At 39.9% G+C, this 12,857-nt stretch overlaps 1 protein-coding gene across 1 annotated transcript in view; it reads right to left on the bottom strand.

The window, feature by feature from the left end:
- Positions 1–12,857, bottom strand: part of LOC115111343 (small G protein signaling modulator 1-like) — an 82,198-nt gene continuing 69,341 nt past the window's right edge. The window contains exons 23-26 of the mRNA XM_029637287.2: positions 5,212–5,321; positions 4,884–4,980; positions 3,831–3,998; positions 1–3,000 (exon numbers count right to left, since the gene is read on the bottom strand). Coding sequence (XP_029493147.1) covers positions 2,912–3,000; positions 3,831–3,998; positions 4,884–4,980; positions 5,212–5,321 — 464 coding nt within the window. The 3' untranslated portion in view covers positions 1–2,911. The remainder of the gene's footprint in view (positions 3,001–3,830; positions 3,999–4,883; positions 4,981–5,211; positions 5,322–12,857) is intronic.

Here is a 12,857-nt window from a genome sequence, read left to right as displayed (position 1 = left end):
AATATATTTTCTTTATTACCGACCACAAAATATCAAGTATATTAGCTTTACATACAAAAGCAAAAACTTAATGAAACTTAATGAATAAATAAATATGTTAGCAAGTAAATACATGTTACAAGATAATACAATTCTAACATAAAGCACTTTGCATTCACAGACAACCACCAACACTCAAGGCAATAGTTGTTAACACATTCATGGAACAACACTAGTAAAACTGAAGTGATGTTCTACCTAGGCAATGAAAAACAGGAATGGGGATTCAAGAGATATATTAATTTACGATTTGCATTAATTTAAGGGAATGAAAGCACACAATCCCTTGCATAAATCTCAACAGCGAGGCTACATCAAGATAAAGTAATACACCCCTAATACTTCATCTGTTTCCTAGATTCACCTGTTTTTAGATGGATTCATATCGATATCATCTTAATCCTACTGGCCAGAGATCTAAGCATCCACCCAACTGTTGAATTGGCAACCATGTGTGGTAATTGTTACAGAGCACAATTGCTGGGCTATGTTATATGGTATTCATCGTCATCTTCCAACTTTTGAAGCAAGAGTGAATTTGGCATTCTTTGGACTCTATTCTTAGTTCTCCTCATCTCTGCAAATACATTTTTTTTTGGTGGCCAGGCCAAGCACTTATCCAAAACAACAAAAAAACATTAATTTGATTAAAAAAACAGAGGAACATAAAATGCCATAAGACTATACAAGGTACTGAGAAAGCCACACAATGTACATAACACACAGTGCTTGACTGGAATCTATAAATAATGGAATAAGAAATCAGAGCACAGTTAAATAGCTTTTTGTTGATTTTTGTATCCATTTCTGCCCAGACAACTATAAGTCACATGTAAAATCACACAAGTTTTTCTTAGTCATAAATATAAGTTTTGACTAGGATTAGATTTGCCTCTTTTGTTTAGTTCTCCTTACAGTACAATTCACACACAACGGTATACAGACATAATATAGAATAGACAAACAAGGCAGAATATGGGAAATAATCAAAACACTGCCCATTACTAAATTGCCGACATGGTTTCAACAGATTAATGACTCCCAACAGTGTGCAGTGCCACACGTCATGACCATACACACAGATTTACAGGGTATGCAGAACTGTGGGATGTCTCTGTTAGGACCTGACTACAATGGGAGTTTAGCAAATACAGATGACATAGAAACAGGTGATTTAGTCTGAGATGAAAGGAAGAGAAAAAACTGATGTTCTTATTTCCTGAATTAAGAAATCCATAAAATGATTTCCTATTTCACAACTAATTAAACCACAGAGCAAAGAAAACATGTCTTGGCTTTTCGTGTCTTTATGTAAAGATGAACCATTCTACCCTTCATAGGGGCAATCTGAGGTTGCTACATCAATTTTTTTAAACTTATAAATTAATGATATGCACCCATTTATTTTTGAAAAATATAACTTATAAAAGCCTCATGAGCTTAGTTTAACTGTCATAGCCCATCAGAACCCAAAATATAAGATTGTTTTACTCCAATGTTTGTGAACAATGTAAATATAAACAAACACTATATGGCCTCAAAACATGGTTAAAACTAGAAAGTTGATATCATGGATGGTCAGTACTTCCATCCATAGATCTGTCTATCAATTTGAGAGTGATTACATTTCTCCAGCCCCATCCCTCAGCCTTTTAGTGAAACGGGTTTGGTGGGGGGGAGTGGGTACGCTTTATTATTGTTTCAACTGCTGATTGCCGCTTTAAGCGAACCAATTAATTATCTTACTTAATTTTGGTTTTAAGGAATTCCAAAATAGATTGTAAGGTAACACCTACAGTACCTACCAAACTACATTCAGTAACAACTTACTTGGGACAGGGTTACTTGCAAGGTAGTCTACTTATTCAACACAGTATAACATTTAAGCTGATCTAATTTGCTCCTTGCACTGGCCTTTGGCACATCAGGTAGGTAGGTACCCTATCTGTAACCGAATTTACTCAGGTAAACTACTGCTCCAGACGGAGCCTGTTAATGACTTTTAACTCCAACATTTGGACATTTCACTGGACCAGGTTAAGCCTACTCCTGTACTGAATGGCACTTGGTAACTTTCACATCTTAAAATATTCTGGGACTATCTATTGTCTATATTTATGTTTAACTGCTATTCAGTTCTTGAGTAAAATAATTGTATCTAGGTCTATGAAACCAGCTCTGTGTTTGTATATACTAACCCCACTTCAATCAACAGTAGGTCTGGTCTACAAGGCATACCGCATACAAATCCTATGACTAAATATTTGTCACAGTTTAATAAAAAGTCAACCAAACTGTTTCACTGACAGTATAACTGGAGATAAAAGTCATCATTCCCTTGGTGTTCCATGACGAAACCTGAAATGTACTGGTATAGCATTACATGGTATACCCTGGCTGGTTTCACATACATTTGATATTTTAGTAATTCAGCAGACGTTCTTATCCAGAGTTACTTACAGGAGCAATTAGGGTTAAGTGCCTTGTTCAAGGGCACATCGACAGATTTTTCACCTAGTCAACTTCTAACCGCTAGGTCACCTGCCACCATAGATGAGAAGGTAGTGGACAATGGTGGTGACCCTGTGAAGAAGGCTGTGGTGTAGAATAGTATGTGAGTATGTGAGAATAGTATGTGAGGGCACTCAATGGAAAACATTTCAAAACATGTGGCGAAGGAAAATGATAATTTCTTATCGGACAAGTCTAAGTAGTCCCTGCCTGTTTCAGTCCCATTTCCTCAGTTTGGTGCCTAATAAACACAACCCTGATCTATCTGTTCTGTTGCAGCTGTTCAGACTGGGATGCCTTGAGACAGACTAAGCAGAAACTGGAAGAGGATAAAGGAAGAGAAGTGGAGGGCTCCTGGAGATCACTTGTTCTCAATGAGAGTCTGCACCTTGCACACCAGGTCCCGGGCCAGAGTCAGGATCTGCTTGATGTTGTGATGCTCAGCCATTTCTGAAAGGAGTCGAGAGAAGATGAAAATGTCATACCAGCTGAACCACTGCCAGCATCAATGCACAAGGCTATACCACCATATTTTATTTTAAGTGTATGTGGGTAAGCCCTGCATTCCCCTGTAACTTTGTATCCTCAGAGCTGGACTATGACCTTTCACTGCATGGTGACAGTTCATAATCAGAGCCATCCAGTGGCTAGCTACACTACAAACGTCATTTTACCAGGTTCATGTGAAGCAATTGTAATGTCAGTTCACCACAACAGACCTGAGAGTCTACTGATTAGCATGGGCTAGTCTGTTTAATTTAATTTAGTATTAAAAACAACAGTTTGAGATCATTGTGAGGAGTTTTCCCCATTGGCTTAAATGGTTGGGCGTCCAGGGAAAATATTGTCTGCGGTTGCCACAGTAACCAAGGGGGCAACGCTTAGCGAAGGGTCAATTGCGTGCGTTATTCTTTGAATCATTTATTTTCTCAGCACAGGTACCCATTCAAGGTTACTATTCTCCCTTCAGCTATTGACAAGTTGGACATTAATAAAAGTACATTTTAGGTTTATCTTTCTCTAGGCAATTGAAATGCAATGCTCCACATTGACACTTAATCTGTAAATCTAGAGTTTGTGCCCCAGTCGAGTATTTCATATTAGCTGCTGCAAGGTGGCAGACAGTTTACTATTAAAAGGGTATAGTACGCACACACCTATCATTTTTCCATGTGCATGGAGACATTTTTTTAATACAGAAATGCTGGTTGAAAAGTTCCATACCTTCAATGCTCCGCAAACAACTGAATGAATTGTTGATTCATTGTTAGACAGTTTACCGTTGAAAAACTTAATGATGTCGGTGAAGTCCATGTTGTTCTCCAGAATGATGTCCCGGTAGACCTCCACCAGTGCCAGTGCGATGAAGAGGACAAAGTGGCTGGAGGAGGCATCCTTCGCTGCCCAGATGGTCTCCCATACCGCAAACACATCGTCATATACCAGCTCTGAGAATAGAGAAGTACAGGTGGATGCAGGAGTCAGTTAAGGTAGGAGTGGTGGGGAAATATAAATCTGATAGAATTAGAGAAGGTATAAGTCAAATTGTAATAGCTTCACCTTGCCCTCCGATTGGGCTAGATGAAATTGACTTTGGGATTCAGAATGCAAGTACAGTACATGAGGATGAATCATGAGTCAGGATGGTTGGGATTGGAGTTCGGGGCTCTTGGTTTTTAATGAAGATAGAAGTGTGTTTGAATATGAGGGGTATAAACAGAGAGATTAGAGGCTATGATTGATAATGAGATAGCCATTGATTCATTTTCACCGTGCCCTCACGTGTCCTTCACGCAGTAGTGACCCATCTTCTTATTCATTACCAACTCCCGAAGCCACTATTCCCTGAGTGATCTTACTGCCTGCCGCATCATTGATGTGGAAGCAGCTTATTATAACTAGGTATTGTTATCTTGTGTTGCTTCATGTCCGTTTTATATTTGGTCATGGTATGAAAACACACTCTCCCCTAAGTTTAATTGCCATTTGCTACGGGCAATTCCACGGTAACAGAGGGATGCTGAGACTCCAATTTTTCACTTTGAAATGTATGCCAAATAAAAACCAACGATTGCAAAGTTAAACACACCATAGAAAAAGGCATTTATTTGAAGAACAGTGCAGATGCAAAGTTTGGAAACAGAATGATGGGTTGTGCTGTTTGTTCCATCATTCTTTTACCCAACTTTGCATCTGTACTGTTCTTCAAATAAATGCATTTTTCTATGGTTTGTTTAATTTTGCAATCATTGTTTTTTGTTTGGAATGCATTTTAAAGTCTCAGTGTTGCCCCTACAGTAATAAGTCCCCTCATAGCAGGATGTCATTATTACCACGCTTTAAGTCTAGAAGGAACCATCGGTAGCAGAAGTAGAAGTGGGTGTAGTCGCCATTTTGGTGCATGAGCTCAAAGATCTCCGAATCCAGTATCTACAGAAGGGTAGGAGCAGGAAGGAAGTAGTAGGAGAGAGGGCAGACAGTTGAAAGAAAAGAGAAGCCAGACATACAGTTGAAGGAAAATAGATGGGTTGGGGAGTAGAGAGGATGGGGGTTACTGGAGACCATAAAGTTAGATGTGTTATACTCACTGTATCTTTCCATTCATGATAACAACTGGATGCATGCCAATACAAAAGTTAAAAAGGGTCTCTGTGGCCTCACCTGGATAAGAGAGCGCATGTTGGCAAAGTGAGTGTCCATGGCCCCGCCGTGGGGGAAGTTCTGATTCATCCTCTTCATGAGCTCAGTGAAACAGCTATAGGCCATGGCCTCTGAGAAAGGGGGGAGGAAAGATGGAGAGAGAGAGGGAGGAAAGATGGAGAGAGGGGGAGGAAAGATGGAGAGAGGGGGAGGAAAGATGGAGAGAGGGGGATGAAAGATGGAGAGAGGGATGAAAGATGGAGAGAGGGGCAGGAAAGATGGAGAGAGAGGAAGGAAAGATGGAGAGAGGGGCAGGAAAGATGGAGAGAGAGGGAGGAAAGATGGAGAGAGGGGCAGGAAAGATGGAGAGAGAGGGAGGAAAGATGGAGAGAGGGGCAGGAAAGATGGAGAGAGAGGAAGGAAAGATGGAGAGAGAGGGAGGAAAGATGGAGAGAGGGGCAGGAAAGATGGAGAGAGAGGAAGGAAAGATGGAGAGAGAGGGAGGAAAGATGGATGAAAGATGGAGAGAGGGGGAGGAAAGATGGAGAGGAAAGATGGAGACAGGGGGAGGAAAGATGGAGAGAGAGGGAGGAAAGATGGAGAGAGAGGGAGGAAAGATGGAGAGAGAGGGAGAAAAGATGGAGAGAGGGGGAGGAAAGATGGAGAGAGGGGGAGGAAAGATGGAAAGATGGAGAGAGGGGAGGAAAGATGGAGAGAGGGGGAGGAAAGATGGAGAGAGAGGGAGGAAAGATGGAGAGAGAGGGAGGAAAGATGGAGAGAGGGGGAGGAAAGATAGAGACAGGGTGAGGAAAGATGGAGAGAGGGGGAGGAAAGATGGAGAGAGGGATGAAAGATGGAGAGAGGGGGAGGAAAGATGGAGAGAGGGGGAGGAAAGATGGAGAGAGGGAGGAAAGATGGAGAGAGAGGGAGGAAAGATGGAGAGAGGGGGAGGAAAGATGGAGAGAGGGATGAAAGATGGAGAGAGAGGGAGGAAAGATGGAGAGCGAGGGAGGAAAGATGGAGAGAGAGGGAGGAAAGATGGAGAGAGAGGGAGTAAAGATGGAGAGAGAGGGAGGAAAGATGGAGAGGGGGAGCAAAGATGGAGAGAGGGGGAGGAAAGATGGAGAGGGGCAGGAAAGATGGAGAGAGAGGGAGGAAAGATGGAGAGAGAGGGAGGAAAGATGGAGAGAGGGGGAGGAAAGATGGAGAGAGAGGGAGGAAAGATGGAGAGAGAGGGAGGAAAGATGGAGAGAGGGGGAGGAAAGAAAACACGTTGCCTATGTTATGTTAAAAGAACACTTGGCCCCTAAGTCATTGTTCAAACCTATACTTACAACTTGTGCTAAGTTAGGATATTATACTGAATTGAATCAGCCGGACTCAGAGGTAAACTTCAACATGTCTTTACTCGACGACAGTCGGTGTAACTAGAACCCAGCATTGTTTACTGAAGTGGTGACATCCTATCAGTACATTACATCAATACACAACCCCCACCCTTTACTTGGACATAAACTTCAACCTAACATACACAACAAAACTTGTTTCTTTACCTGCATAGCAATCAGTTGAGGCTGGTGGGAGGAGCTATAGGAGGACGGGCTCTGTGTATTGACTGAAATGTAATAATTGGAATGGAGTCAAACGTGGTTTCCATATGTTTGATGTGTTTGATATCGTTTCATTTATTCCATTCCAGCAATTACAATGAGCCCTTCCTCCTATAGCTCCTCCCACCAGCCTCCACTGATAGCAACCATTGTGTTACCAATAAACAAATTACATCTGTTCCCAGTATCTTACTAGTTTGGTTTTCCTAATCAACTTTTCTTTACAAGCTTACTTTCTTACTGTAACAAAACATTATTTTTCACAGCATAACTCAAACATTTAGAGTCTTTTCATTAGTGCTTTGTACTTACCACTTTTCAGTTTATACTTGTTTTCTTTAGCCCTTACTTTATAAAATGTATTTAACCTTTATCATTATTTAATGACAAAGTCTGTTCTCTTCTGTGTCCGTTTGATTTGTCTGTGAGGCCTGCCTGGATTGGGTGTCAGTGGTCTTTGTGGTGACCTCTCACTCTGGTTTGGACTCAGAGTAGGGTTCTGTTCCAAAGTCTCTTTCAGATGAGTGGTGTCCATTGGTTGTGGAGCTGGCTCCTCAATGTTGTATTTCTGTAATACTGGTTAGACTGAACAACCAGATTGTTTCCCTCTTTGCTGATCAGTGTGTGGTACCCTTTTATTTATTTATTTATATTTATTAGGTTCCCCATTAGGAAACCCTCGGCTAGTCTTACTGGGGTCCGACATATAACTAAAAATGTCATAAGGTGAAAGCACCAATTTGTAAGTCGCTCTGGATAAGAGCGTCTGCTAAATGACTTAAATGTAAATGTAAATGTAAAATATTTTACAATTTGCATACATTTAAAATCATTAACATGTAATGTGTGTGCACATCTATCAGTTACACATACATGACAGGACATACACACAAGTAGGTCACATGGGGGAGAGGCGTTGTGCCGTGAGGTGTTGCTCTATTTGTTTTGTGTTCCAAAACAGTTCCATGCACTCATGGCTCTGTATAATACTGTACGTTTCCTTGAATTTGTTCTGGACCTGGGAACTGTGAAAAGACCCCTGGTGGCATGTCTGCTGGGGTAAGTGTGGGTGTCAGTGCTATGTGTAAGTTGACTATGCAAACAAATTGGAATTTCCAACACATTCATGTTTCTTATAAAAACAATGAGTTTTTATTTGATCTTTCCTCAACTCTTAGCCAAGACATGCAGGGTAGCCTAGTGGTTAGAGTTTTGGACTAGTAACCGGACGGTTGCAAGTTCAAACCCCCGAGCTGACAAGGTACAAATCTGTCGTTCTGCCCCTGAACAGGCAGTTAACCCACTGTTCCTAGGCCGTCATTGAAAATAAGAATTTGTTCTTAACTGACTTGCCTAGTTAAATAAAGGTAAAATAAATAATATTAGCCCTCTGATTACAATGAAGAGCAAGACGTGTCGCTCTGTTCTGGGCCAGCTGCAGCTTAACTAGGTCTTTCTTTGCAGCACATGACCATATGATTGGACAATAATCAAGATAAGATAAAACTAGAACCCGCAGGACTTGCTTTGAGGAGTGTGGTGTCAAAAAATCAGAGCATCTATTTACTACGGACAGACCTCTCCCCATCTTTTCATCCATTGAATCTATATGTTTTGACCATGACAGTTTACAATCTACACCAAGTAGTTTAGTCTCCTCAGCTTGTTCAACATCCACACCATTCATTACCAGATTCAGCTGAGGTCTAGAACCTTTGTACCAAATACAGTGCTCTTAGTTTTAGAGATGTTCAGGACAGTTTATTACTGGCCACCCATTCCAAAACAGACTGAAACTCTTTGTTAAGGGTTTCAGACTTCATTAGCTGTGGTTTCTGATGCATATATGGTTGAATCATCAGCATACATGGACACATATGCTTTGTTTAATGCCAGTGGCAGGTCATTGGTAAAAATAGAAAAGATTTGAGGGCCTAGAGAGCTGCCCTGTGGTACACCACACATTACATGTTTGACATTAGAGAAGCTCCCATTAAAGAAAACCCTCTCAGTTCTATTAGATAGATACCTCTGAATCCACGATATTGCAGAGGTTGAAATGCCATAACACATGCATTTCCTCAACAACAGGTTATGGTCAATAATATCAAATGCTGCACTGAAATCTAACAGTACAGCTCCCACAATTTTCTTGATATCAATTTCTTTCAACCATTCATCAGCTATTTGTTTCAGTGCAGTACATTCACTAGAGAGTGCCCTTCTCTAGAAGCATGCTAAAAGTATTTTGTTAATTTATTTATAGAGAAGTAGCATTGTATTTGGTCAAACACAATTTTTTCCAACAGTTTGATAGGAGCTGGCAGCAAGCTTATAGGTCTGCTGTTAGAACCAGCAAAGGCTGCTCTACCACTCTCGTGTAAGATGCATGACTTTGGCTTCCCTTCCAGGCCTGAGGACAAAGGCTTTCCTCTATGCTCAGATAAAGAAATGACAGATAGGAGTGGCTATCGTCAACTACCATCCTCAGTAGCTTTCCATCTAAGTTGTCAATGTCAGGTTTGTCATTATTGATCGATAACAATACAATACTTTTTCCACCTCTCCCACACTAACCTGATAAAAATTCAAACATGCAAATCTTTTTTTGTGATTTTTGTATTCTTTTACATGAGTAGATGGCACACTATTTGTTGTTGGCATTTCCTGCCTAGGTTTCCCCACTTTGACAATTAAGAAAACATAAAAAATAATTGGCAACATCAAATGTATCAACCATACATTAAGGTCATCCCTCCTCTTAAAAGGTATATGATTCTGAATATACAGTGCTACACCCCCACCATTGTTATTCCTATCCCTTCTCAGTAGACTCTATCCATGAATGTTAATTTGCCATGAATGAATATCCATTAATATTAATGTTAATCATTTACAGATGCATCTAAATGCGTTTCGGTCAGAGCCAAAATATGAATATTATTTATGTTGACCAAGTTAAAAACCTCATGTATCTTGTTAGGAAGGCTACATACATTAACCTGAGCTATATGCAGCCCTTTCCTTGTCAAGTGGAGATCAATAGAGCATGTATTCATTATAGTGGAGATCAATAAAACATGTATTCATTATAGTGGCGATCAATAGAGCATGTATTCATTATAGTGGCGATCAATAGAGCATGTATTCATTATAGTGGCGATCAATAGAGCATGTATTCATTATAGTGGAGATCAATAAAACATGTATTCATTATAGTGGCGATCAATAGAGCATGTATTCATTATAGTGGAGATCAATAGAGCATGTATTCATTATAGTGGAGATCAATAGAGCATGTATTCATTATAGTGGCGATCAATAGAGCATGTATTCATTATAGAGCATGTATTCATTATAGTGGCGATCAATAGAGCATGTATTCATTATAGTGGCGATCAATAGAGCATGTATTCATTATAGTGGAGATCAATAGAGCATGTATTCATTATAGTGGCGATCAATAGAGCATGTATTCATTATAGTGGCGATCAATAGAGCATGTATTCATTATAGTGGCGATCAATAGAGCATGTATTCATTATAGTGGAGATCAATAGAGCATGTATTCATTATAGTGGCGATCAATAGAGCATGTATTCATTATAGTGGCGATCAATAGAGCATGTATTCATTATAGTGGAGATCAATAGAGCATGTATTCATTATAGTGGCGATCAATAGAGCATATATTCATTATAATTGAAGTTGTCATGATACACTACAACACAAACTCAGATTGGAACATTGAATTAAAACAGCCAGGGAATTACTCTAGAGTCCCGATACAATTGCCCGTTGATATAAAGTTTATCCATCACCATGGAGACTCGTTGATTCAGGCAACGCTTTTCCTTCATGATGGGATATTGTTTTTTTTCTCCTTTCATTGATATCGATGGGGAAATTATCATTCTTTCCAAAATCAGTGTTTCTGAGTTCTCTGCCCATGTTCTTCGTCATTTCCTTTTGCTTAAATTTGTCAAAACATGCAATAATAGCCCATGGCCTATTTCCAGAGGCCTTACCTATTCCTTGGACTCTGGAGAAAGTGACATTACGCACAACATCAGTGGGCAGTTTTAGTTGAGTTGACATAAAGTCTCGGACTGTGTCATTCTCCGGTATCCCTGAGAATATTAGATTGTCCCACATTGATCGACACTGTACATCAAGCAAGGTTTCTTTAAGTTGTTTGTTCTCCGTTTGTACCACCTCCACCGTGCTATGAATAGAGTCTACAGTACCTTTCAGCGCAATGTTCGCTTTCCTTACATCATCAATCTGACGTTGGCTGAATTCTAGACTACACATAAAGCATTGATGTCCTCTTGTAATATATCCAAGATATCAAGTTTGGCAAGCCTTTCATTGATGGATTTTAACAAGTCAACATCCATTTCAGTAAATCTCTCCCCACTCGCCACACGCACCCTCTTACTAGGGGATGGTTTGGTTCCATCGTTGATACCTATTAGCCAAACTGGTTTTGGTATGTTTTGTTGATTGGGTGGGTTGGTTGTCCTCAATGCTTGAATCCTCCGAAACCAGCGACATGTTCCTTTGAGTTCGTAGGTATCTCTCGTCAATGAATCGTTCAAGCTCTGGTTTGGTGATGAATAAACCATCTGATTCCATGAAAGATGAAGTTGAATTTGTCTTTCTGCACATCATTTCATTTTATCAAAGGTTTTTATTTCATTAATCTTGGCTTCATAATACAGTTCCTTCTTTTTTTTTGAGTTCAGTCACATAATTTCTCAATTTGCAGTAAGTTAGCCAGTCATATGTGCAGCCAGACTTATTAGCCATTCCTTTTGCTCCATCTCTTTCAACCATACAGTTTTTCAATTCCTCATAAATCCATGGAGTGTTAACAGTTCTAACAGTCAGTTTCTTAACAGGTGCATGTTTATCAATAATTAGAAGATGCAATTTAATAAATTCATCAATGTTCTGCGTCTGGATGCTCCTTATTAATCACATCAGACCAACAAATATTTTGAACACCATCCACATGAGTCAATGCTAAATCTTTTGTATGATGTCTTATACACTATTTTAGGCCCAGCTTTTGGAACTTTAGCTTTCCTGGATATAGCCACAATATTGTGATCATTGCATCCAATGGCTACGGGTACAGCTATTAGTAGAACTGTCTGATCAATACATGTGGATGATCTTGTTCCTGTAGTGTTTGTAAACACCCTGGTAGGTTGATTAATAACCTGAACCAGATTACAGGCACTGGTTACAGTGAGAAGCTTCCTCTTAAACGGAAAGCTTGATGAAAAACAGTCAATATTTAGGTCCCCAAAAAGTAGACCTGTAACTGGTGGCAGGGACGTCAGATGCAGGAGAGCAGAACTAGGTAATAGCCGGAGCAGTTTAATTGTAAAACCAATGGCATAACGAAATAAAAAAACATGGGTACAAAGCCCGACGCTCACCAGTAAAATGTGCACAAGTACTTACAATAAACAATTCCACACAAAGACATGGGGGGGGAACAGAGGGTTAAATACACAACAATAAATTTGGGAAATTGAAACCAGGTGTGTAGGAAAACAATACAAAACAAATGGAAAATGAAAGATGGATCGACAATGGCTAGAAGACCGGTGACGCCGACCACCGAACACCGCCCGAACAAGGAGAGGAAACGACTTCGATGGAAGTCGTGACAAGACCTCTATGTTTACATCACATACACTATCAAGCATTTCACACATATTATTTAGATACTGACTAAGTGTTAGCACTTGGTGGCCGAAAAGAAAAGGCTTTAGATGTGTCAGGTAAATCTGCAACCACAACACTTCAATAACACTTGACATAAGATCTTCTCTAAGTATTACAGGGATATGGCTCTGAATATATACAGGCACAACTCCCCCATAAGCATTCCTGTCTCTTCTATAGATGTTATATCTTTGTATTGCTGCTGCTGTATGTATCAATAAATTAAGTATCTAAGTGAGTCTCAGAAATGGCTGACATATGAATGTTATCTGATGTTAGCAAGCTATTGATTTCATGAACCTTATTTCTAAGGCT

This window comes from Oncorhynchus nerka, linkage group LG27, assembly GCF_034236695.1.
Source record: "Oncorhynchus nerka isolate Pitt River linkage group LG27, Oner_Uvic_2.0, whole genome shotgun sequence".
In the NCBI taxonomy this organism is placed as follows: domain Eukaryota; kingdom Metazoa; phylum Chordata; class Actinopteri; order Salmoniformes; family Salmonidae; genus Oncorhynchus; species Oncorhynchus nerka.
Note: the sequence above shows the minus strand (reverse complement) of the source record. Positions and strands in the feature narration are given on the sequence as shown.